The sequence below is a fragment of the Talpa occidentalis genome, unplaced genomic scaffold, assembly GCF_014898055.3.
Source record: "Talpa occidentalis isolate TD23 unplaced genomic scaffold, MPIMG_talOcc4v2.1 talOcc4.2, whole genome shotgun sequence".
Taxonomy (NCBI): domain Eukaryota; kingdom Metazoa; phylum Chordata; class Mammalia; order Eulipotyphla; family Talpidae; genus Talpa; species Talpa occidentalis.
The window spans coordinates 28778705-28805626 of NW_023602073.1; the positions used below are offsets into that span (position 1 = coordinate 28778705).

At 45.8% G+C, this 26922-nt stretch overlaps 1 protein-coding gene across 1 annotated transcript; it reads right to left on the reverse strand.

Annotated features, from left to right (window-relative positions):
- Positions 1–13150: 13150 nt before the first annotated feature.
- LOC119253149 (E3 ubiquitin-protein ligase TRIM31-like) lies at positions 13151–26390 on the reverse strand. The gene is given in 12 exon segments (XM_054698457.1): positions 13151–13266; positions 13269–13397; positions 13400–13471; positions 13474–13518; positions 13521–13721; positions 15686–15829; positions 16792–16866; positions 20554–20669; positions 21195–21217; positions 22273–22503; positions 24867–24962; positions 25974–26390. Coding segments are annotated over 12 exon segments (1617 nt in total). The 3' UTR covers positions 13151–13198.
- Between the last annotated feature and the right edge of the window lie 532 nt (positions 26391–26922).

Sequence of the window (26922 nt, forward strand, 5' to 3'; positions counted from 1 at the left end):
CTCCAGAATCCTCAAATGTTGTTGCAGTATCCACATCTCTTCTCATTCTCATCCCGTACTTGCTGGGTTCTGATCACTCTCTCTGCCTAGACTCTCTCAGAGCTGTGAGAAACCCCATCCCAAAACCCCTGCAGCCTCGCGGCACTGTATCTATCCAGGGTCTCTTCTATTTCATATAGGGCCTGTTCAACTGCCCTGGGGATCCACGCACCTCTGGCCATTCCTGGGGAGGTGCCCACTTGCCGCGGACCAGCACAGCAGTGAACGATGAGGCCGTCTCAGGGTTGAGAGACTGCGCAGGGTGGTCAGGGATTCGGTTAAAGAAATGACAAACAGACACACTTCAAGAGTGAAATCTGAGTGTAATTTTATTTGAGTTGGTGACCAGTATATATATGTTTTCTAAAAGCATAGAATGGCGAACATCAGTGAAGAAATCAGCTTGCTTATAGGTTTAGCTTATCATTGACAGGGCAGTGGTTTACATCTGGACCCAGGCGCATTCCTAAGTAGTTAGGCTATTAATTTTTTTTTGTTTTATATGATTACTTTTTGTTTTAACTACTCACTATTTATTAATTAACACGGGTGAATTTTACTTTTCACAATGTAATATTTTTATCATTTAGATTAATACTAACAAGGCTAAGCATACACAGAGAAATTATAAGCTAGCAGTTCTATTAATACACAGAGTTTAGTAACGTTTCATTTGAATCAGCCTAGTTATTAGATTTCGTATGTTCTTTTTTTAATCGGCAAACAATGACCTTTTAAACAGAGAAAGAAAAAAGATTTTAGAGAGACAGTTGTATTAGAATAAAGTTGTGGGTCTAGAGAAGGTGAGATAAGTTTCCGAGCGGACAGCATTCCTGTAGTGGCTCCTGGTGGTCGTTATCTTTCAACAGGCTTCCGTCTTATCTATGTCTTCAGGCGTTTTTGCTGTTCTCCTCCTGCGCGCTGGTTGCCCAGCCGGACCTAGGGATTCCTAGAGGTCACTTGCAGGAGGAGGTGCAGCAGGTATATCTCAGGGGGTTTTGCTGTCTCCCCTGCGCGTGGTTGCCAGCCGGACCTAGGGACCGGGCGCAAGCCATTAGCCCTAAGGGTCACTGCAGGGGAGGTGCAGGCACCACTGGGAGAGGAGGCTGGCCACCGAGCATCATCTGCTCATGGCGGCCACCTGCAATCCTCCCAGGTTTCAAAGGGTTCCATACACGTCTGCATTGAGTCATCCCGCTTTGAACCATCCTGCTGCCCCATACGTCAAATGTAGCACAACCAACCATACTGGGTCGGTTCATTACCGGTCTAGCAGCCGTTGGTGTCTTCATGCTCTCCTTTGTTCATTGCCATACTCCGTCACACTCTGCTACATTCCACCTCACTCTCTGTCCTTCCACTATACTCCTCCATCCTGGGCACCACACCACTGCACTGCACTGCCCTAGCACACATACCAACCACAGGTGCCACGCCATTTGGCCAAGTGCGTATGCACAGTGGGAGGGCGGAAAAGTCTGATTTCCCTCACTACTTACCTACAAAGGGGAGAGGGTATGTTTCTGTCTTATCACCTAGAGGGCCAACAGGGTTCCAGCAAATGCAGTACATCATCATGAGCTGGCATCAAAGAAGGACCATCTATTACAGAGTGCAGCCATTCGTAATCCAGCCACCACCTGGATACACTATAAGAGTCAAAAAGAAAAAAGAAGATCCTTCATGCACTGTGCTGGCCTCCAGAACAGCAGACCAAGGCTTGATGCCTCGAGGCTGCTGTATGCTGACCTGGTGAACATCAACAAGCCCTATGGACAACCAAGCTTTGTGTTTTGTTGTGATCCGTTCTAATGTAATCCTATTTCAATGTCATGGACTTTAGAGACAAACTATGAACAATTGGCACAATTACAACAAAACCACATTGGCAATTTAAACAACATAGCCTATTGGCTAAATCCAACAGAACTTGTTCTCAGGTCTCAATGTTAATTTTTGGATTTTGTTTGGTATAGGTTTATTATTTTTGTTAGTTTTTTCTTGTCGTGTTAAAGTGGTGTGCTGCCACATTCACTGTCAAGGGTGCATTAAAAACAAAAGGGGGGAGATATTGGAGACCCAGAAGCTACAGTGCTGAAACAGGAGGGCCTGATGTCAGGACCAGAACGCTGGTCAGCATGGGCTGGAAAGCTGGCCTGTGTACAGACCATGATGTCCTCCCATGGATCATCAAAACCGAGCATGAGAGAAGAAAATTTGATTATGCAGAACCTTGGCAATGAATGTGTGCCAGAAATATGCTGAATACCCAGAAATAGAAAATTGAAACATTGTTCTGTACCTCTGCTTATCTGTATCCTACTTTTAATCAAACTGTGCTTTGTTGTTCCTGCTAATAAAGTCTGTGGTGTGCTAAGGAGAGCAGAGCAAATCTTGAATCTCTTCTCCCAGCTGCCATCCCAAACTTCTCAAGACTTATGTCTGTCTTTCCTCAGCTATCCATGACAATATCCTTTGTAATAATTGTGAAATGTCAGGCTTTTCTGCCCTTCCGCCATCAGGATAGATGATGGATCCTTGTCTGAGTGCATGCCTGATGGGGGCACCTGGAATAGGGTGTGGCATAGGTAGATGATTTCAGCTGAGCTAAGACTTGCTTTTTAAGGGCGGCATCACGGGGGAACGCTAGCAGCACCAGTAGCAGCAGCAGCGTAGCAGAGTATGAAGCGAAAGAGAGGACCGAAAGACAAGATAATCTTGGCAGCAAGAATCAACTCAGAGAGCCAGATAGAGTGAAACTTGCTGGGGGTGGGAGGCTTGCCAGCCTCCCAGCCCCCCAGCCAGCACCTGCTGCCATATGCCTGGTGAACCCAAATAAAAAACTGCAAAACCACTGAGGACTCTGACTCTCTTTACCCGGTCTGCATGGGATCAGAAAACCTGCACTGTCCCAGTCCTGACTCTACAGTGATCTAGTGAGTAAACAGATTTCCTGCATCTGTGTGCTGTTCTAGCAAATTAATCAAACTTGAGGAGGGAGTCGTGAGGACATCTGATCTGCTGTATGTGTTTGAACTGGAGGCTGGTCTTGGGTGACTGACACTGTCTTAGTAGTTAGTGTCAGAACTGAGTTGAATACTTGGAGTCTGAGAACTGCTTGGTGATGTGGGGCAGTCTCAAGCACTTACACCCCACTGGACAGTGAGCAGTAGGACCTCAGCAACTAGGTACCTAATTATTATATTTAGCAACTGCTAGAAACCAAAGACTTCTCAGAAAGTTATATGCCAATTAAGAAATGTTATGGAAATCTTTCTTTTCGTTTACATTGATGCTGAATTAAAGAATCTTAACCTTTGCATAATATTTTATAGTCATCTCAACCCCTGGAGGCAGAATTTAACTTCTAGACATGTTTGTTGACTGGCACAGTGATTTTTATTTTTTTTTTTAAAGATTTATTATTTTTTTATACAAGCACTGGGTACAGTCAGAAGCACGGGAGGGTGAGAGAATTCACCAAAGCGGGGAACAGAACAGGCAGAGGACGGAATACACTGCTGAGGGGAGCAGCGGGTGCAGCAGGAGAGGTCTGTGCGCCATGTGAGACCCTCGCCGGGGAACGAACTGGCACTGCAGAGGCTGCGGGCAGCTTCGCAGCCCAGCTGACACTGTGATTTTTAAAGTAGTGCTAATTTGAATGCTTTTAGAGAGGGTTACTATTTTTCTAACCACACCCTATCACTTCTTGTCTGCCCAGCCCCTGAAGGCATTTGACCTACTCTCCACTCAGTTTTATTGAGATAATTGACATACAACGTATAAAATTTAAGGTATGCACTGTGGTAATTTGACACAAATATATGTGTGTGTATGTGTGTGTGTGTGTGTGTATCTATATATAAATGGTTACCATAATAAGGTTAGTTAACACAACTTTTGCCTCACCACATGTTGTGGCAGTGGTGGTTATATTGAGAACACTAAAGACCTTCTTCAAAACAACTTTCAAGAATACAAGACAGGGGCCTCCCCTTGGTGGCGCAGCAGTTGAGCACTGGGCTGCGAAGCTGCCCGCAGCCTCCTCAGCGCCGGTTTGATCCCCAACCACTGGCAAAGGTCCCACATGGCGCGACAGACCTCCCCTGCCGCCGCTGCTCCCCTCAGCAGTGTATTTCAGTACATCTGCTTGTTCTGTTCCCCACTCTGGCTCTGGTGAATTGTTTCACCCTCCCACGCTTCTAACTGTACCCAGTGCTTGTATAAAATATAAATAAATCTTTAAAAAAAATACAAGACAGTATTATTAACAACAGTGACTATGCTGTACATTTGGTCACCAGAACTTAGTCATTTTATAACTGGCAGTGTGTACCCTTTGACCAACATCTCCACATTTCCCCCACTTCTCAGCCCTTGGAAACCAGCATTCTGCTGTTTTTCTATGAGTGTGTTAGATTCCACATGTAAGTAAGATTATACAGCATTTGTGTTTCTCTATATTTTCATTTATCACAGTGCTGTCAAGGCCAGTCCATGTTGTCAAAAATGGTGGGATTTTCTTCCTTTTTATGACTGAATAATAATCTCTCTCTCTCACACTCACATAAATCTCACATTTCTTTATTCTGCATCTGTCTATGAACATTTAGGTTATTTCTAAGTCTTGGTTACTGTGAAAAATATCCCCTCTTTCTGAAATATCAAATGAGGATCTGCTTGGTTTACCCCATCCAGAGACCAACAAAGTTGAAATATAAAGAGAAGGCAAGAAAAAGGAAGAGAAGCAGAGATTATTAGTATCAGCCATGCAGCAGGATCACCTGTGGTACTCATTGATCTGCTCTGCAGACAATCCCATCAGGTTTTGCCACTGAAGAAACCAATAGCCAATACAGATGCTCTAGAAAATACACACAGAATGAAGAGAAGGGATTCAAAGTACATGCCATTATGAAAGACCACACAGAAGTGGCCTAGTTCCTTTTTTCATCTTCATCATTGGAGATGCTTCCACCATTAGTGAATTGATGGCAAAACTCCATATCAAAATTTGTGAATTCATTAAAGTGGTGGTGGAAAACAAGTTTATAGTTTAATATGTAATTATTTAAAAGTATTAATACAAATGAGTTGTGAGTTCAAAATAAGAAGCAGAGGGAAAGGAAAAAGGAAATGTTAAGTAATTAAATGGAAGGAAATTAAAATAATAGCAGGAAATAACAAAGTTTTTAAAAAACACAATACATGATCAAATTAAACCTTGTTGTTGAAAATACTAATATTAGTTACTCATCTCTGTGTACATTGATAAGATTAATCAAGAAAAATGAAATGAATAATTTTAGGATTAAAAATGGAAATAATTATAGTAGATAGAAAGGCCATAACAAAACATAATGTATAACTTACACAAGTTAATCTGACAATGTAAAAAGAAAAATGTTTTAAGAAAGATATAAATGATAAAAACTGACTCAAGAAAAAAAATCGAAAGAAAAAAGATCTAAAAGTGTCAGTTTCATTTACATAAGTTACACATAAAAGTTTTTTCTATTAGGCAACAAATTCCGGTGGATTCAATGGAAAGATGAACCTGTCTTATATTACCCCTATCTCACATTATCTCCATCTTATATAAACTATGTAAGCTCCCTAGAATATAAAAAAGGACAGCCACCAAATTCTCTAATCAAAGCTAGCACAAGTATGATACCAAAACCATCAAGGAAAATGCAAGCCAAGAAATTATAGACCCATGTTGTTCACTAATGTAGGTGTTCAAATCTCAAATAAGATATTCACAAAGTGTGTTCCAATGATCCATATTATAGTTGTCTAAAATTTAATTCTACTTTTCAAAAAGACAATGTCTTATAATTAGTGGTTTGCTATATTTACATGTAGTATTGAATTATTTTTCCTTTGTTTCAGGTATCACATCCTCCACTTTTGTTTCCCTCCCCCTGCATTTTTTTTAAGGATTTATTTATTTATGCATACGAGAGCTGGTTTACAGGCCAGAGGTACAGTGGGTGAGAGGATTCACCAGAGACAGAGTGGGGAACAGAACAGGCAGACTGACTGGAATACACTGCTGAGGGGAGCAGTGGGCGAGTCAGGAGAGGTCTGCTGCGCCTTGTGGGTAGCTCCCTGGCCAAAAATGGAACTCATGCTGCAATGGCTGGGGATAGCTTCATAGGTTGCATCTTAACTTATTGCGCCACCAGGGAGCCCAACTTACTTTAAAATGCATAAATTATAATATGAACTGATGGGGAAGGATAGATGGAAGTATTGGGTAAAATACTTGGTAAGTAATTATACTAAAGCCAATGATAGAAGCTACGTGGTACTTGTATGGACACTATAAAATTCTTACAATTTTTCTGTCTGAAAATTTTCATAATAAAATTTGGGGGGCAAATTACCTTGACCTCCTCAGTCCTGGAGGGTGGATTTGGCAAGATAGCCTAGAGGCAGGGAGATTAGGGCTGAAGGCTGACCTAGACAGAGGATGGAGGGAAGTGCATGGAGTCCTAAGGGGATCCATGGGCTGGCCTGAAGGTCATTGAGAGAAAGGAAGTAGAGGGAGATTGAAAGAAGCACCTTGGAGGGGATGAGGTACCGGGACAACAACTGAGGAAAACAGGGCAGTGGAGGCCACTGGGGATGGGAACACATGACTTGATGATCTTGAAGTGTTGGGGGGAGCATTGTTTGGGACTCACAGACCCCTGGCTCCTCAAGGGTCCTCATTGGTAAGGAAATTGAGGCTCAGCACTTGGGTCTTCTTCTCTTGACATTCCAGTTTTCATTGACCTCATGAAGGGTGGGGGTGTGTCTTGTTCACTCTCCCTCCTTATGGAACGACACTTCTGCCCCTTGGTGCCTCCTTCACTACTGCTACTTGGTTCCCCTTCTGCTTTTTCAAGACCCTCCATCTCCTTCCTCAAGTCCCCCAGCCTACACACCCAAGACACTCTTGCTAGAGAATACATCTGTTAGCTCTTTCTTTTATATAGCCAGGCATTCCAGTGGGTGATGGTGGAGTCATGGGTGGAATTGTGTCTGCCCAAAAATACACTGAATTCCTAACCCTTGGGAACTATGAATGTGACATTATTTGGAAATAGGGTTTTTTTTTTCCAAATGTAATCAAGGTCATACTGGATCAAGGTGGACAGAATACCTAGGCCAATGTGACTGGTATCCTTTAGAGGAAATTTAACACAGAGACCCAGGGAAGGCCAAGTGAAGATGTAGTCAGAGATCGGATTGGTTGTCTACAAGCCAAGAAACACCAACAATTGCTAGCAAATAGAAGCTGGAAGGGGCAAGGAAGACTTCTTCCTTAGGCCTTCCTGAGAGAGCACAGCCCTGTCAACATAGATTTCAGACCTTCTAGAACTGTGAGAGAGATAAGTGTTTCTTGTTTTAAGCTGGCCAGTTTGTGACCCTAGGAAACGGATATAGGAGATAAGAGTGTCAAGGTAGGTGGCAATACCAGGAAAGATCATTATTTGTTATAACCATAGTATCATATACTTTATTGAGGTTTTCCTTTCCAAGATGACTTCTATATATGCTTTGAATTAAAATACTTGAGTTTGAGGGCCTCCCCTGGTGACAGGCTGTTGAGTGCTACGCTGTGAAGCTGCCCGCAGCTCTGCAGCGCAGGTTAGCTCCCGGCTAGCCAGGGTCCCACATGGCATGGCAGACCTCTCCTGTCTAGCCCACTGCTCCCCTCAGCAGTGTATTTCATGAGTCTGACTGTTCTGTTCCCCACTCTGTCTCTGGTGAATCCTCTCACCCTCCCGCGCATCTGGCCTGTACCCTGGTTTTGTATAAATAAAATAAATCTTAAAAAAAAAAAAAAAGAGTATGAGCATCAGTTTCACATTAGGAATGTGAGGATGTAATGATACCTAATTCAAGAGGTTGTGAGGAGGGGGCCTCCCTGGTGATGCAAAGGTTAGACACAACCTATGAGGCTATCCACAGCCACTGCAGCACTGTTTGATCCCGGCAGGGAGCAACCCACATGGTGCAGAAGAATTCTCCTGACTCCTACGCTGCTCCTCTCAGCAATGTGTTACATCAGTCTGCCTGTTCTGTTCCCTACTCTGTCTCTGGTGAATCCTCTCACCCCAAGCCTCTGGCTTGTACCTAGTTCTTGTATGCATAAATTAATAAATCTTTTTTTTTTTTTTTGAAAAGAGGTTGTGAGGAGTAAAATTCAGGGAATAATGTTTGTGAAATCATTTGGGAAAATGCTGAGCTCTATGAACACATTGTTGTTGGTAATTTTATTGCCATGGAAGAGAGAAAGCACCTTCCACTAGAAGTGGACATCTAGACCCTTGGTCTCAGTGACTACTTGACTTTCCAGCTGTAACACCATGCGAATGGCCGGGACGCTCTGCAGGTATATCAATTTCTTGAAAATCAAACAGTGCTCCTCCTTCCCCCAGGGAATGAAGAGGGAGTTGTCATAGCTCAAGTTTAAAGATCCAATGGGGTGACCCCCTTGCCACAAAGTATCCCTCCATTCACTAATACCTGTGCAGGGGAGGGGAGGGTGAAACCAGGATGAGGGAGAGGTTGGCCTCCTCCAGGAGTTCACAGGGCTGGAGCTGGGCCTCCAGGAGGTCACAGGGCCTGCCTGTTCTGGAGGGTGCTCTCCTCCTCTAGGGCCCTCTGGGAAGCATCCTGGGGGGCCTGAAGTGAAACTGGTCCCAGAATTGAGTGCAGTTTCTAACACATCAGTCTTTGTGGAAAAGAGGAATTACAAGGTTCCAAATAGCAAAACTTATTAGTCAGCTATCCCCATTTCAGATAAGAGGTTAGGGGAGGGAAAGAGAAAATAATATTCAAAATAATTCAATTCAAAATAATATAACTCAGTCTGGGGAGATGTCCCTTTCTGGAAAGGAAGCTCAATCTGCGTGGAGTGGGAGGAAACTAGACAGAGTGTGACATCGGAGCCCAGGCTTTGAGCACGGGACATGGGGAATTTGGACCGAGGGGGAGTGTGGTTCTGAAGGAAGGTCCGGAGGGGGTTATCGCGGGTTCAGGCCCGCGTGTCCCCGTTCCCCAGCAGGCAGGTGAGGGCTGCTTATGTAATCGGGGCGCCTCGCGGGCGACCGGGGAAACTGGAAGGGGGAGCCGGGCCGGGGCTGACTGCGAGCTCCTGGAATCCGCGCTCGGGCGTTGGCTCAGCCTCGCGGGACACCGGGGCCCGCCCTCCCGCTGCGGAGCCCGCGCGGGCGCGGGGCGACTCCCCAGCCTCCTGAGCCCCGCCATCCCCGCGCTGGAGCCCGGCGGCCATCAAGCAGCGCCGCGGGGAGCCCACCGCGTCCGCCCGCCCCAGCCCTGCGGCCGGCTGGGAGGCCCAGAGGGAGGACCGGTCACAGCCCTGGAGCAAACCCGGGGTCTGGCCTCCGGGGACATCTTCACTTCCCTTGACGCTGGATGTCCAAATCCATCACCCCTTTACATTTTCGGGGTCACCCTGGAAACAGGGGCGGTGCTTCTCAGAAGGCAACATGAAAAGTGATGGAGATTTTGGTTGCGGGTGGTGTGGTGAGGGTGCGAGGGGAGGATGCATCTGGTCGGGAGATTAATTTTGGTTTCTGAGTATAAGAAAGTAGAAAAGGCAAACAGATTTGCCTTTGAAAGAAAACTACATCCCCTCCCACTCCAGGCTAAACCAATCTTTGGTGAGAATCGAGGTCTTTTCAGCATTTTTGAAACACCTCTGGATTCTGAGTCAGATTAATTCCCAGATATTGACCGTGGAAGATCACGCTTAGATGTTTCCTAGTTTTTTTGAAGAGTCGACTTTCTTTATTATGGGCATTTTCAAATATGCATAAAGTAGAGAAAATAATATGACCATCTTGTGTACCTATCAGTCCCTTAATAGTGATCAAGTTTGTTTCATCAATTAAACTCCCATCACCACCACCCCTCCCTTGTCCCACTATTTCATGTTTTTTCTTCCTAAAGGAATTTCCAGACATCATATTTCATTGGTACAAACTTCAGGGTGCAAAAACCTCCACTTTTAAAAGTACATCACTGATGACATCTTACAAATGCACAATTCCTTAAATAGTGTTCAAATGTCTCATACTTTAATATTGAAACACAATTATTTTGTTCAAATCAGAATGCAAACAAATCCACTATTGCATTTAGTTGGCTTATCCTTTAAGTTTCCTTTTAATCTGTGTATTCCCTTTCTTCTTTTTCCCCTGGCAATTTAGTTGATGAAGGAAATGTGTCCTTTGTCCTGAGGATTTCCCCAAACTTGGATTTGCTGATGGCATTTCTGTGGCATTGTTAAGGTGATTCTCATAGATCCAGAATCCTGATGAGTTTCAGGTTCATTATTTTTGGTAAGTTTACATCAGGTGGTTACCTCCTGTTGTATTACACTGGAAGGCAGGTAATGTTGGATTGTCTCTTTTTGTTAGGATTCATCAGTGGGTCAGGTGTTGTCAGCCTGATTCATTATTATGCAATTCCCTGACAGCTTTTTACATAATGTTTCTAGCTGCTGTTGATGAGTATTGCTTAGATTCATTATTTCATTAGGTGTTATAAAAGTGATGGTTTTTCATTTATTTATTAGCTGGAGTTTGTAATAGGGAATCCAACCTTTAACCATTTGGTTATCCAAGATGTATTTGTACAAGAATGGTAGCATAAATACTGAGTCTTTCTTTTTTACTAGGGTTCAGAAATTTGGGTGGGTTCCTAGCATCCTCCAGAAGTGACTAATAGTTTACTTTTTAGTTATCATAATGAACTGATGGAATTTTTAAAAATACATTTGATGTGTTTCATTCTACTGCAGTTATTATCCTTATTGACACTAAGTGTTCCACGTTTGATCCTTCAAGTTGGCTCCTGAGTAATTTTTTACATAATCCCAGTAAATTTTCTTACACTCTGGTGTCGCAAGATGTTCCAGAATATTTTTTCCCAGATCTAGAATTAGCCAGTAGTTCTCCAAGGAGCCATTTTATTTTCAGTGGGAAATATTATTTAGAGTGTAAGCAACACTCGCTTAGTTTACCCAGTTCGGCCATTACTGTTAGGTGTTCTTTGTGAACAGAGCTAAAAATTACATTTCGCTATTTTTAGGAGGAAATGCATCTGAATTTATACTGATTTTCCAATTCAATTTTGGACTTGGTTACTAATAAGGAACTATGTTTTTATTTCTATTCTTTTTATGTCATCTCCACAAGAGAAACCCTAATCTTTTTTTAGGTTGAAAATCTGTTCCTAGTAAAATTAATGTAATCACATATGTTTGCTTTATCCTACTATGTGTGGCTGTATATATGCATACACATAACATAGTATATGCAGAATGAAAACAATATTATTAAGATTATAATTGAAAATTTTCACTTTTATATGCAATTCTCTTTTGTTATTAGAAGTCAAAATACTGGGCCTCCCCTGGTGGCGCAGCGGTTGAGCGCTGGGCTACGAAGCTGCCGCAGCCTCTGCAGCTCTGGTTCAATCCATGGCCACCAGCAAGGGTCCCACATGGAGCGCAGAACTCTCCTGCCACGCCCACTGCTCCCCTCAGCAGTGTATTTAGTCAGTCTGCCTGTTCTGTTCCCTGCTCTGGCTCTGGTGAATTCTCTCACCCTCCTGCGCTTCTGAACTGTACCCAGTGCTTGTATAAATAAATAAATAAAAATGTTTAAAAAAAAAATTTACCTGTACCATTGAACAAGTTTTGTTCTTAAAAAAAAAGTCAAAATACTGTAGTTGTTGAAAGTGATTCTGGGTATTTAAGCTACCAACCACACACAGATTCATTTTGTCTTGTTTTAATTTTGTTTTCTTTTTTTTATTTTTAACATCATGTTCATTTTAAACAATATTTGCTTCCCCCCACCCCCTCAGGTGTAGTACCCATATAATTTCCTTCCCCAATGCACCCATGCACCATCACCTCAGTCCCCTGTGCTCCTCCCTCACCCCTTGTTTTAATTTTGTTTTAGAATGATGTGAAACATTTACATGGTTCCAAATGTTCAAATCAAGGTATATTCAGAAAAGACTAATTTCCATCCCTTTCACTCAGTTGCTTCCATCTCCAGCGGATGACTGTGCTGATAAGTTTTGATTCATCCTTCTCTTTAAAAATATAAACAAACAAATGTATATATTTACATTCCCCTTAGGTAAAATGGCTCATACTATGTGCACAATCCCCCATCTTCATTTTTTCATTTAATATATTCCAGAGGTCATCTTATAATACATGATTTTACTTATTTGCAAAATGAAAAGAAGGTGCAGAGGCAGCTTTAGCTGAGTCTTCTGTAGAAATGATATCCAGGGTCATATTTTTCAAGTCCCCAGGAAGGTAGAGGTACAAATGAGCCACGGTGGCCTTCAGGGTCACGGGGGCTTCAGAAAATGAGATGGAGGAGAAAGGGCTTTCTGGGATTGTTGTCCAGTCCCTGTATCTGCATCTCAACTAGGATGCAGTGGGATGCTTTCTCATAGCATGGTTTTCCACTATTGCAGGTTAAATTACAATTGAGTTCTTCCCAGTCTTGTCCTGTTACAAACAGTGCTCGTGATAGATTATGCTAAGCAAGATAAGCCAGAGGAAAAAGAAAATATCTGATGTTCTCACTTGTAGGGGAAATATAGGGAAACATAACAGAAATAAGGAAAAAAGAAAAACCTTGCCAGTTGACCCTAGATCTGAGGCTTACTGCAGGGGAGTGTGGTGAGGGCTCAAAAAGGGGAGAGAAGAGCCCAAGGGACTATGGCGATGGTCACGGGTGCCCTGTTGGTGGGAGAATTATGAGAACTACACCGAAGGGGAGAAATCAATACAGACGATGTAAGAAAATAAAATAAAACACAATGATTCTTTAAAAATCAAAAACCAACAAACAGTGCTACAGTGACTAGCCTTGTGTAGAATCTTCTCGTGTTCTCCAGGCTCTTTTCGACTTAGGCATATTGAGGGGAGGACTGAGAGAAGGAGGAAATTTTAAAGCCAGGCCAGAGGTGGGCCCGGCCAGAAAGCACAGGTGTGGCCTTCCCACATGATCCTGGAAGCCTAGCTGCACCCCTCCACCTGCTGGCAGCGCATCCCAAAGCCAGGAGTTAATGCGGAGGAAAAGGAGGGCAAGGCAAAGGAACAGCTTCAGGGGTTCAGGGTGATCCGTGTGCCTGGAAACAGAAGCCGATAAAAGGGGAAGACCTGTCCGGGAAGGAGGTGTGGAAGGTGTAGATGTGCGTGTTCGTGACGGCGTCGTAGAAGACGACCTCCCCGCACTCAAAATCCACGCAGATGCCCACTTTCCTCGGACAGGCGGGGAGGTCCTCCCGGGCGCCAGCCTCAGGAGCGCCTGGCACTCGGAGCCTGTTATTCTAAGCACCCAAAAGCCGGTCAAGGGGTCTATCACCAGAAAACCCTCCTGGCAGCTTGTCCCAAGGCCACGCCCACCATGCAGGCCCCGCCCCGGGCCCATCCAGCTGTGTCTCCCAGGTGTGGCGGCCTCTGGAGAGCCCTGGAAAGCCCAGCACGCAGCGGAATGGGTAGAAGCATTCAGGGTCTGTGGGCTCATCTGAGCTCTCCTGTTGGATGAAATCCAGCGTCGCTGTCTTCAGATCCGGAGAAATGATGAGTTCTGGGTGGGCTGTGACTTCATCAAAGGTCATGGGAACTGCGGGAATATGAGGAGAAAGAGGCTGCTTGGGCCTAGTTGCCCAGTCCCCTCCAGCTAGCTCCTCTGGGTGCAGTTGGAGGGGAGCTTTCTCCTCCTGGTCAACTACACTCTCCTTCCCCAGAGTACTGCCAGCCCCCACTGCTTGAAGTTATTCGGTATATTTCACCTAGTGCTGCTCTATGGGAGGAGAGAGGAGTGTCCTCTGGGGGTGGAGGGGCAGACAGGGGGCATCATTTCAATTCCCAAAGCTGAAATTATCTCTTTCCCCTTCCGTTCCTGTGGTTCCTGTTTCTCCCATCTAAAACAAGACTTGGAGCTAGCAGAAGGGATGTTGAGACTCAGACTTCCTGAGCTCTGGTCATTTTCAATGTGGATCCCTGAAAGACAGGGAAGAGTGGAAGGTTGGATTACTGAAGGCGGAATAGTCGATTTGGAATACCTCCCCACCTTTTTTCATTTGTATTTGGATGCCGAGTTTTTTCAAGACTAGACTGAGGCCCTTGTCCACCCTCTCCCGTGGGCTTTAGCAGCCCTAGTTCCAGGTTCCCCTAAAGACTCAGAAAAGGGAACCTAATTTTATCTTCTGATTTGTTATTTAATCATACTCTCTTTTTTAAAGATTTGTTTATTTATGTCTACAAGAACAGGGGTGTAGGCCAGAGGTGAGGAGGAGGGGGTGTGTGAGAGGATTCACCCGAGACAGAGTGGGGAACAGAACAGGCAGACTGACTGAAATACACTGCTGAGGGGAGCAGCGGGCAGGCAGGAGAGGTCTGCTGCGCCATGTGTGTCAATCCTCCCTGGCCGGGAATCGAACTCGTGCTGCAGTGGCTGAGGACAGCCTCACAGTGCTGTGTCTCAACCCCTTGCACCACCAGGGAGGCCCTAAACTCTTACTGCAATGTTAATTTTCTCTTGCTGGATAGGCGGACTTGGAAGGGATGGCCAGGTTGGATACAGGAACGAGGGGGAAAGGAGAGGGCGGTCAGGGTCATGGGAACGGGTTAGGTGAACTGTGATTCACGCTAGGGTTTACCCTCCTCTGGGCCCAGCTCTGTCTGCAGTCTGTGCCTGAGCTGCCAGAGTCAATGTTGGGGGGATGGGGACTTGTCCAGGGGAGGCAGCGACAGGAACTTCCTTTATCCACCAGGGGGCACCGCAGCCCAAGCAGGAGGAGGAGCCGGGCACAGGCGGGAGCGCGGGGCTCCCGAGCCACCTTCTCCTCATTTTGCTCAGACACCCGCATCCCCTCTCCAGCTTCACCAGCGCGCGCTCCCCCGGGCTGCACTCACAGAGCGCCTCCTTGAGCTCCGCAGGGCTCCACGCGGTCGGCGTCGCCACTGCTGTTGGGGTTAGGGGAACCAGGGAGGCTCTGCTCCGGGGAGGGACTGGCGGCGCCTGTGTCTGCAATCTGGGGCTGTGTGGAGTTGAAAGGTGGCGGGCCGGTACAGGTGGCCTAGGTGTTTCGCTGCCTTTGAGGGTGAAGGAAAAGTAAAGGGGTCAGTGGGCGCGAGGGGGCGATCATCCTCCATTGCCTCAAAGTGCTGCTGAGCTGGGACGCAGCAGGAGGGATGAAGGTTAGGCTGCAGAAAGCACCCCTGAACCAGTTAGTGGTGTTACTGGGGCGGAGGTATAATTTGGGAAGGAGTAAAGGAATTGGATGGCATGCCCCTGGGCCCACCCTTCTTGCTTGCCCACGCCTCTGGGAAGTCCACAGCCTTTCAGCTGCTTCTCCCAAATGCCTAGTCCTCTTCCTCTTGATTCAGCTTCCTACATTCCTCTTTCTGCTCCATCCCTGTTCCTCTTTATCTCAGGCTGGAACTGAGGGAAGTCATTCAGTCCTGCCTAGCTCTGCTCAGGGAGGATGATATGTGATAGGAAGTGAAGCCTCCTCCCTTCCCTGGCGGCCTCAGCTCCAGTGTTCCTGTCTGTGTTTTGGGTGGAGAGAGCATTTTGCTTACCTGGAGAATCCGAGGTCCCCTCGCTGGAACATGACACAGGAACCCCCAAAGACTGAGTATCAGGACCCTGAACTGGAGAGGGTGACTCAGGCTCTGAGGTTTGGTTTGTTTTAGGAGTATTAGTCTCTGACTGGCCATCTATGTCTTAGAGAGAGAAAACCAATTTTGGTACTGATAACCAGAAGCTGCAAATTAAAAACAAAGCCAAAACACTGACACTAAGAACAACAGACAAGGTGCTAGGGAGCACCCCTTCCCCCTATGGGGAAGAGTGGACACCTTTAGGATTGTTTCAGTGATAGCTGGAGAGGGTTGGGGAAAGTTCTGGCCTTTCTGGGACTCGGGAAGCGAAACATTCAACAGGGAACAAGGCAGGGAGAACAGTGGAGACTTCTTTGCAGACACCAATAGCTCCTCTCCCAGAGAAATGCTCAATCCTAAACCGCACTCTCTGGCTTTGGAATGCATTATGTCCTTTCTGACTTTGGTGGGTGAGTTCTCATGCTGTCTCTTCTCTTAATAGTCACATGATCTGGGTTGATTTACCTCACCTCCCTGGAGATACAGGGACGTGTGTGTGTATCTCTGTATAAACACCTTCCTTGAAGGATAACTTTGGGGGCTACAAATATCAGGTGTGAGGTATTTAGCAAATAGTGGATCTTTAAGAAATGGTATTTCCAGTGTAACCTCTCAGGTGGCAGAGCCTGGCCTGATAACTTTGGCTTAGGCTGCTGTTAGTGGGTCTCTGTCCCCAGTGGTCCTGACCTCACATCACAGGGGTTTGCCCACATGGCAGCTAATACTGCAGAGACTGAGCAACCTCTGCCTCCTCCCATCCTACCCCTTTCTCCCTTACTCTGAGGAATAAAGAAATACATTTATACTTTTCTATGACTTTTGAATACTTCAAAATTTTGCCAAAAGTCACTGTAACTATGAGTTAACTGACTTCAAATACAAAAAAATACCCTTACCCCTGTTCTTCTCAATTGAATGAAGACTAGGCATTCACCCACATCTAACTTTCATATAACTACAGATTGTCCCCCTTTGCTTTTCTCACTTTTCCCAAATGGCAGGAGCAAGCCCCAGTCCCCACTTACATTTTGTTATGTCCTTGTCACTCATGCCTTTCAAAAATTTGCTTCTATCTTTCTCCCCTTCATTCTTGAGATGTTCTGTGGGGAGAGAAAGGGATGAATGGAGAAAATCCGGAGTGGTTGAGCAAGAAATCCAGAATTTCATAGCAAGGCACTGATTTGCAGTAACAGAGAAATGGGAACTGGATTTTTCTCATATTCTTAGTGGACAAGAATGTATAAAACACTGAGAGGGCCTCCCTGGTGGCGCAGTGGTTGAGCACTGGGCTGTGAAGCTGCCCGCAGCCTCTGCAGTGCCAGTTCGATCCCAGGCTGCTGGTGAGGATCCCACATGGCACGCAGACCTCTCCTGCCACCTGCTGCTCCCCTCAACAGTGCATTTCGTCATTCCTTCTGCTTCCCTAAACTGGTTATCTAGCCAGCATTGCCCAGGAAAATATTATCTCAGCCACGAATACCATTTAAAATTTTCTAGTAGTAGGTACCTCTCCAAGAGTTCAAAAACACTAATTCAAAAGGAAACCTGAACTCCTATGTTTACAGCAGCATTCTTTACAATAGCCAAGATATGGAAACAACCTACATGCCCAGGACATAAATGGGTCAAGAAGATGTTTTACATATACACGGCGGAATACTACTTAGCAGTCTAAAGGATACCATGCCCTTTGTGGCATCGTGGATGGACCCAGAAGGGATTGTTCTACATGAAGTGATCCAGGAGGAGAAAGATAAACACCACATGGTTTCACATACATGTGGAATCTAGAGGAACTAAACAAAGGATCAGAAAAAGTCATGGTGTAAAACTGGCTCTTGAAAGCAGAGCACAGATCTGAGACAGGAGGGGAGAGGTTAGAGATGGAGGGGAGAAGAACACCATGGATTGCGGTGGAAGACTGTGGGCACTTTGGTGGCAGGAAAACTATGGTGATCACTCCTGAGAGGAGAAATCCTATATAGTGAGGAGAAATCCTATATAATGAAAAAGTAAACTAGAATGCTTAAAAAATGAAATAAAAATTTCTAGTAGTCACCTTAAGAACTAGTGAATTTAATATTAATTATAGATTGCATTTCACTCATCTTTTTTAAATAGCAATTTGGAGCTTTTCTTTTTAAAGATTTATTTATTTACACAAGAGCCAAGGTACAGACCAGAGGTGCGGGAGGGTGAGAAGATTCACCAGAGACAGAGCCAGGAGCAGAACAGGTGGATCTACTGAAATACACTACTGTGGGGAGCATTGGACAAGACAGGAGAGGCCTGCCTCACCATGTGGGTATCTCCCTGGCTGGCTGGGAATTGAGCCCATACTGCAGAGGCTGCGGACCACTTCACAGTGCTGTGCTCAACCCCCTGAGCCACCCAGGAGGCCCTTCACTCATTATTTTTTTGAAGATTTATGTATTTATACAAGAGCTGGGGTACAGGCCAGAGGTGTGGGAGGGTGAGAGATTCCACCAGACAGAGCTGGGAGCAGAAAAGGTGGATATGCTGGATTACACTGCTGAGGGAAGCAGCCGGCGAGACAGGAGAGGTCTGCTGTGCCATGTGGGTATCTCCCTGGCCGGCAAGGACTCGAACCTGCACAGCAGAGGCTGCGGACAGCTTCACAGAGTCATGCTCAACCCGCTGCACCACCGGGGAGTCCCTCATTCATTATTTTAAAAATGTTTGTGGGAGGAATGAGTAGCCAGGGGTCAACAAGATAGAATGGATGGTAAGTAGAACTTTGGTGTTGGGAATGGCGTGGTATCATACATTGAAGGGGGTGAAGGTGTACTCCTAAAACATACAGTGCTGTAAACCAATCTTACCTAAATAAAAACATAGCATTTCAACATGTAAGACATTCTTATGTTTAACATTCCATTTTCATGTAACTCTTAGAAATTCATACATGTTCTTCATTGACAGCACGCTTGGATTTGAACGAGCCATGTTCCAAGTGCCCAGCAGCACGTGTGCTAGCGGCCACAAAGTCAGGTGCTATGATCTAGTTTCTCCCTAGCGACAACAGAGGAGAAGCACTGAGGACAAAATGTGCTTTGGGTCCTCACTCTTTGGCTTCATAAGAAAGTCTGCTGTGGGGCCTCCCCTGGTGGCCCAGCGGGTTGAGCCTGGGCTGCAAAGCTGCCCGCAGCCTCTACAGTGCCGGTTTGCTCCCTGGCCAGATGGCGAGGGTCCCACATGGCACGCAGACCTCTCCTGCCACCCGCTGCTCCCCTCAGCAGTGTATTTGGTCAGTCAGTGTACCTGTTCTGTTCCCCGCTCTGGCTCTGGTGAATTCTCTCACCCTCCCGTGCTTCTGACTGTACCCAGTGCTTGTATAAATAGATCTTAAAAAAAAAAAAAAGTTTAAAAAAAAAAAAGAAAAGTCTGCTGTGGTGCCCAGCACCCCGCGCCAGGTATGGTAAGTGAGAGAGAAGGTCTCACTCTCCTAAGGCCTGGATCACAAGTGTACCCTCCCTCCACTTAAATAGGGATTGAGAGGAGAAAGAGGTGGAGCTCCTGAAGTAGGAGCTTAGGCCCCCATCTCCAGGCACAGACAAGGAAGACTGTCACTTGCTGCCCCCTGCTGGGAACAGGGCAGGGGACTAGCAAATTTGTGGAGTTGAAGGATGAGTCCCACAACCTGGGACAAAGGCTTGGATTTCCTGGGGGAAGGTATGTGTGGGGTTTCTAGATGGGGGCTAACTTTCGGACCCCTGCACACCCTTACAGTGCCCTGCAACTCCAGGAGAGGACAGATTAGCCCTGTGGAGTATGCCCAAAGCTCTATGCCACCCCCCACGCCCTTAAACTCTAGCTTCCCAACCCTGGGTAGCACACAGCAACCCTCTTCTGAAGGATCCACATGCTTACAGCCAGAGCAGAGATGCAGAGAAACATTGCCCGGGACACTGTGCCACAAGGCCCTTCAGGATCCAACCACCCCATGTCCACCCCTGGTTTCTGGACCCCCAAACAACCCACCCTTCAGACTAGGGAACTATGGAGATTGGGGCAATGGTATGAGTGCTCTCCCCAGCAAGCCCTCCTCCCTCCTTGCCACAGACTGTAATAGAGTAAGGTGGGCACTGGAGGGGTGTGTGTGTGTGTGTACACAAGGAGGATTCTTTGATATTCCTAGGAAGAAAACTCCTTTCAGCTGTCTTTTCTCCTGGCTTAGATAAGCACAGACTTCACAGTTGGAGGGGAGGGGTGTCCTTATAAATACAACCCTTATTCCTGTTGCAAGCCCGGGTAAGTTTTTGAAAAATATCAGACTGAACATCCTAAAGTGACTTGGGAGCCATCCACTTCTGTTGGGGCTGATTTCTGTTTCCCTGCAAAACTGGAAGAGACATTTCCCCGAGACATCATTGACATTGAATCTATTTCAATGTCAGAGCTCTAAGCTTGCATGTGAGAAGTACAAACCACTTTTGGGAGATCACACAAACCCTGCCTGGGGGCTCAGGGAAGATAGGCCTGACCTCTCTGATCCACCAGTGGAGCACCAACTTGCAGGCAGCCACTGGGCTACTCAAAGGGACCCGCTGGGGCAAAAGTTCAGGCTCCCTCACCATCTCTGGGGAGATAACCTGTGGTGAAGACAGCAGGAAATACCTGCCTGGAAGCCCAGAGATGCTCTGGAAGGTGCTCCGCAGAGAGCCTGGCATCTGAAGGGTCCTGTGATTATGATCATGTGCAGAAATTACAGGTCATATTCCATGCTGGATGGGGGAAGAACCCCAGAGACGCAAGTTCTTTCTTACCTTTGAATCTCTTCAGGTAACTTGCCAGGTTTTTATGTCTTGATTGTGCATCACTGAGTTTTCTCTCCAGGTGAGAAGGAACAGGGGTTGGACTGAGAAAGGGAAATCCTTCACTCCTGGGAAGATATGACTGTGTGGATGATGGGAAGAGGGATGGTGGGGAGAAAGAACCATGACAAGAGCTGGGGAGAAGGTGATGAGTCCTGGGGTGGGGAGGCAGTCAGGGGACAGCGAGCTGGGAATCTGGAGGCCAGAACTAGGGTTCTAGGATGGAGTGAGGTAGGCACAGGGAGATATGCAAATGAAGACAGGAGATAAGACAGACAGGAGGAGAGGAGAGAAAGGGGGCAGAGGAAGGGGCCAGCAGTGGTGGGCCCAGGAGCCCCAAAGTTTCAAGGAAACAAGAGAATCTGCACTGAAGAAATAGGAACCTCTAGAAAATAGCTCTTCTCTTTAACAACCAACCTACTTGCTAATTTGCTCAGCGTTGGCCTTTCCTACCTGAAGCTTCAGCACCTGACTGCAAAGGTAGAATGTGTGGGTATTTGTGAGGGAGGAATGTTGAGTGTATTTGCATATATGTTGAACTTTGTAGGGTAATGAATCAGTAGGTAAAAGGCATTTGGGACGGTCCATCATACCTGCACAGGATAACTTTGATGTTCTGGAAGAGAAAGAGAAACCAAAGCTTTAGTGCATGGTTGATGCACTGGAGCCAAGGAGGAAATGCAGGTGGAGCAGGGCAGGTGCAGTGAGAACACCTTGAAATCATTCTTTCTTCCCACCTGCCACAACGGGCTCCTCCAAAAAGTGTCCAATATACCAGGAGGCAGGAAAATGGCTAGACCTCAAGAGGAACTGAGTGATGAGGACGGGAAGAGGAGTGAGATTTTGGAGATGAATTTTGTCTTTGGGCCTAAACTAGAAACAGGAGAGGTAGGAAAGCAGAGGGGCTGGAATGACTTTCCATGATTGGATTTCTGAGAGTTCAAATGGATTTCTGAACTAGCAAGAGTGGGAAATAAATTCAGGAGGGACCTCAGCTTATTGGGGGCATTGCCTAGACCCATGCTGTCCAATATGGTAGCCACCAGATCCCTGCGAAATACGATGAGTATGAGAAGGAAGGAAATTTTTAATTTTATTGCATTCTCACTAATTAAAATTAAAATTTAAAACCAGAAGCAGGGCAAAACAGTTTTTCCTTTAAATAGACTATATTGATTTGGTAGGACTACGTTTTACTCCAACCATTGAAAATTTAGCATCTTTGAACTGAGGTCTGCTGTTGCAAAAAATACACATGGATTTCACAGGCAGTACTGAAAAATGAGACTAAAACATTTCACTAATATGTAAGAGATATTGGATAACAGGTTGAAACGATAATGTTTATATACATTGGGTTATATAAAATATTTTGTATATTTTACAAACAGGTGAAATTTTTCACCTGTTTCTTTTTATATTTTTTAATGTGACTTGCAGAAAAAAGTTTAAATGACATATGTGGCTTGCAATATAATTCTAAATTACCTATGTGGCCCTCATATTTCTCAATTATGTTTATTGCTCTCCTGGAGTACTGATTATATTTCTATTGGACAGAACTGGGCTGGGGTTAGGATGGGCAAGGCCAGGTGATCTGCTGGGAAGTCCCTGCTCTGACTCACCACCAGGGCTGGGCTGCTTTTTTCAGCTTGGTCCTGAAGGACTTACCTTGAGCATCTCTTTGTGTGTGAAATGCTGCCTCTCCATCAGGGAATCAATCTGCAACTTGAGAGAGTTCAGCTGAGTCTCAGAGGCAGTGACATAGACATTCTTCCCGCTTGCTCCCTCCTGAGCCAGCCAGTTTATCCTTGACAGGAGGAAATTCTCCTCTTCCTGTAGGGTCTGATACAGCTGCTGGAATTCTCTGGTGATCTTTTGCTTCTCAAGTTCCACCTTGGCCTGGGGGCAGGAAAAATACCCAGAAGATGAGCGTTGACCTCCAAGGTCCTTCTAGCCCATTTTATTTCATTTTTCAATTGCATTAAGTTTGTACTGAGCGGACCTCCCCGGTGGCACAGCGGTTGAGTGCTGGGTTGTGAAACTGTCCGCAGCCTCTGCAGCGCCGGTTCGTTCCCCGGCACACGGGTGAGGGTCCCACATGGCGCGCAGACTTCTGCCGCCCGCTGCTCCCCTCAGCAGTGTACTTCGGTCCTTCTGCCTGTTCTGCTCCCCGCTCTGGCTCTGGTGAATTCTCTCACCCTCCCGCGCTTCTGACTGTACCCAGTGCTTATATAAATAAAATAAATAAATCTTTAAAAAAAAAATAAAATAAAATAAATGTTTAAAAAAAAAAGTTTGTACTGAGCACTAATGCGGAACAGTGTATTCTGTGGACAATCTGGAGGAAAGGGACAGTGAGGAACATGAACTTGTTAAAGGACTTAATATGAGCTCAGGTTTAGTTTTAGGTTATTTCTGTTTTATAATTTTTACCTTCAAGCTCCTCAGTATCTAAAAACTGACTACCTAAGTATCTAGTACACACCACATTTCTGAGAACGCTTTTAGTTTATGATCTGGCTCACATGGATTTTTCTCTCTCTCTCTCTCTCTCTCTCTCTCTCTCTCTCTCTCTCTCTCTCACACACACACACACACACACACACACACACACACACACAGAGTACCAGCAGATACTGGTGATGGAAACTAAGAGCAGGAAATCTAGGACTAGGCAGAACTAACCTCTGACCACTGAACTGTATTCCCTCTTTAGGATTTACCATTAACTGGCTGCAGTTGCATTCCATGATGAAATTCTCTGTCCCCCTTGGGTTGGTAGTGGCATCAGAGAGATCTGGTTGCTGAAGGGATTACCCAGCTGGGAAAGACAAACACCTGCACTGCCTGCCTCTTGGACTAGCCCTCTGTGGAGAGCGGGATGGTTAACAAGTCCTTGTGCTATGGAAAACTTATCAGCACAGACCAGCGGTGGGGATGGAGACATCAGTCATTACAAAGAAACCCCTGTCCTTAGAGATTAACCCAACCAGATCTTAAAAGCGATAGCTTTCACAATAGGCAAAATTCCACAAAGGAATGAATCTCTCCAAAGAATGCGATATAAAGAAGCCCCTTGCTCTGGTAAAACGCAGCTCTCTGCCTTCCTGTGTCTATGCAAGGGACTTTTTTTCTTTTCTTTCTCTTTTTCTGAATAAGGCTGTCCTTTTAAAATACAGCCTTTGTCCTCCCTGGTGGCGCAAGGGTTAAGACACAACCTATGAAGTTGTCCGCAACCACTGCAGCACCATTTGGATCCTAGCTGGCTGGGGAGAAACCCACACGGTGCAGCAGACCTCTCCTGTCTTGCCCGCTGGTCCCCTCAGCAGTGTATTTCCGTCAGTCTGCCTGTTCTGTTCCCCACTCTGTCTCCTGTGGATCCTCTCATGCCCTGCACCTCTGGCCTGTACTGCAGTTCTTACATGCATAAAAAAATAAATCTTTTTAAAATAAATAAATAAAATACAGCCTTTGCCTTTTTGTATTTATGCAAGTATATTTTCCTTAGTAAACTTGCTATGAGCTGCTGAATCAGAAACTGCCAAAATCTTTCAGAGGGAACCCACTCACTGAACCTCAAGATAGGAATGCCATCAGGTGAGTTTCTGTCTTCATTTCCTAACCAGGGAATGAATCCCAGTTAATAAGGGACGGTGTCTTAAAACTGGTATTTTGGATTCTAAGAGGCGCCCTAGTTTTCCTTAAGCTCCCTGTGTCTCCATGTGGAGGACATGGAAGCAGTCAACCTATTCCAAGAACCGGGTTCCCCCTGGGAGGTGCAGTGTGGAAGGGAAGCAAAAACACCCTGACCCACGATGCCAGATTCTTTCTGTCACTCCCAGGGACTCTCCTGGACACTCCATCCCATTCTGGAGCTGTTTCTTTGTTGCTGGGTCAGCATAAGAAGAGATTCTAGGGCCTCCCCGGTGGTGCAGCAGTTGAAAACTGGGCTGCGAAGCTGCCCGCAGCCTGTGCAGCACCAGCTCGATCCCCAGCCACTCTCAGCAGTGTATTTCGTCAGTCTGTCTGTTCTGTTCCCCGCTCTGGCTCTGGTGAATTCTCTCACCCTCCCATGCTTCTGACTGTGCCCAGTGCTTGTATAAATAAATAAATAAATAAATAAATAAATAATAAATAAATAAATAAATAATAAATAATAAATAAATCTTAAGAAAAAAAAAAGAAGAGAGTCTAGTATTTGTAGAGCTGTTTCTCCTTGTAAGATCATAGGACAGAGACACCACTGCCTGAATTTTCCTCACCATGAAGTCGTTGATCTTCTGTTCACCTTGTCGTTTTGCTTGTTTTATCACCATCTCCTTTTGCTTCAAGACCTCAACTTGCGATTGCAGCTTCTCCTGTGGGGAGAGAGTTGTTTTGGCAAACTGGGCCTGGACCCCCCTCAGCCCCACAACACCATCCTGCTCCCTCAGGATGCTGGTGAGGCTACCAGGGCAATGATTAATAGATCTCTTTTTGCTATTCAAGCTGGGAGATGGGGTGTACTTGGGGAAGGTGAAATCTGAACTAAAGTGACCTACAAGAGAGGAATATTGTCATAAATTATAGCTAATACATTATGACTAATATTTCGAAGGTGTTTTGGAATTATCAAATAACTCCCACAAACTCTCCCTCATTTGCCAACAACTTTTAAAATACACATTTTGCCCATTTGGAAGGTGAGGCACCTGAGGCTCAGAAGGGGAAACTGATTACTTGAAGGTCATTGTAGTGTCTGTGAGAAAACACAGAATCTTCGCAGAGTTTCTCAGACTGTTTTCCACCATGACAGGTGCCCCAGTAGATAACATTAGCTTTGGGATGTAGCTCGCATGTGAGGGGAGCAGTAAATAACATAGAACCTATGTACAGCTTGCATGCGGGAACACATATTTCTGTAAAGTAGGCTTGAGCTTGATCCTGTGCCAGCTTTGTTCCTAAATCATATAAAAGCTAATAGCACCCCTGGTGCTGGTAGGGGGAGGAGGCTCTCACTGGCCACACACTGAGGGCTGGGGCCACTGCTGTGACCAGAGCCCAGGCGGGCTGCTGCTGTTGCCGCCTGTGTATCTCCTGCTGCCTCATGGTAAAGACTCCTGCTCCTCACACGTGGGCTTCGTGACCTGCTTTCTCGTCTGCTGCCTGTGAGAATCCAGCAAGCTTGAGGCCCCACAGTCCCAAACCTCTGGCTCAGAACGCAGTGTCCTTTCCACTCTCCAGGATGCCTCAACTCAGACTCAGAGCTCTGAGCCCACAGTACCTGACTGCAAACCGCCTACTCAGTGCAAAGATGAGGTGATGCAGAGGGAGAAAGTGACAGTTTCCTGGTCTCCCGGGGAGACAGAGAACAGACCCTAAATGCCTACCTGATATCTTGGGGCAGCCTCTTCTATTAAAAGTACATTGTGGGATTTGTGCTCCTTGGATTCTCGACACAGCATACAAAGGAGCTTCCCATCAAGATCACAGAAGTAATGGAGTTTCTCCTCATGTTTCTCGCATCTGTCTTTTTCCTTTTCTGTTGGCATCTCAGAGGGATCCATAGCTTGGACTTTCTCCACCAGATTTACCAACAGCCAGTTGGGCTCGTAGTTCTTCCTCACAGATTTGCCACAGAGGGGACATTTGCAAAATTTGCTTGATGCTTCTTCTGCAACCTGAGAGATGCATCTGAGGCAGAAATTGTGCCCACAGTCCAGAGTGACAGGGTCCTGCAGAATATCAATACAGATGGGGCAGAGCAGTGCCTCCTTGAGTTCTTTGGTAAACTGTTGACTCGCCATGGCAGGCAGAGGGCTGCTTCAAGTCTGTTGAAATTCTAGAAGTCTCCTCTGGACACTGGTTCTAGGGAGGAGGATATGAAAGTCAAATATTCTACCAGTTAGAGAAGCAGGGAGGGAGGAAATTGGGGTGGGAGAGAGAGAGAGAGAATAGAACAGTGATTCGAATGTAAGAAATACTATAAAGAGAGGACGCAGATAGGCAATCCTACCTCACTCCTGGAGAACAAATGGATATTGTGAATGGATATATGCTGCTTATGAAGTAGGGTAAGTTGTCCTGAACCTTGAACTAATTAAGGATATGTTTATAAGGGATTTAAGTGAGATCAGAAGGGCCAGGGCACCAAAGTCCGCTCAGAGGTTCAGCTGGGGGGTTGGGTAGGGGCTGGGGATACTTCCTGAAAGCTCACAGCTAGAAGTGCTTTGGCATGTCTTGTAGGCAGAGCCCAAATCTTGGGAGGGGAAGGAGACGATTCTCTACCACAGGTACTTTGGCGCCATGCTTTGAAGAGTTTTGTGAAAATGTGGAAGT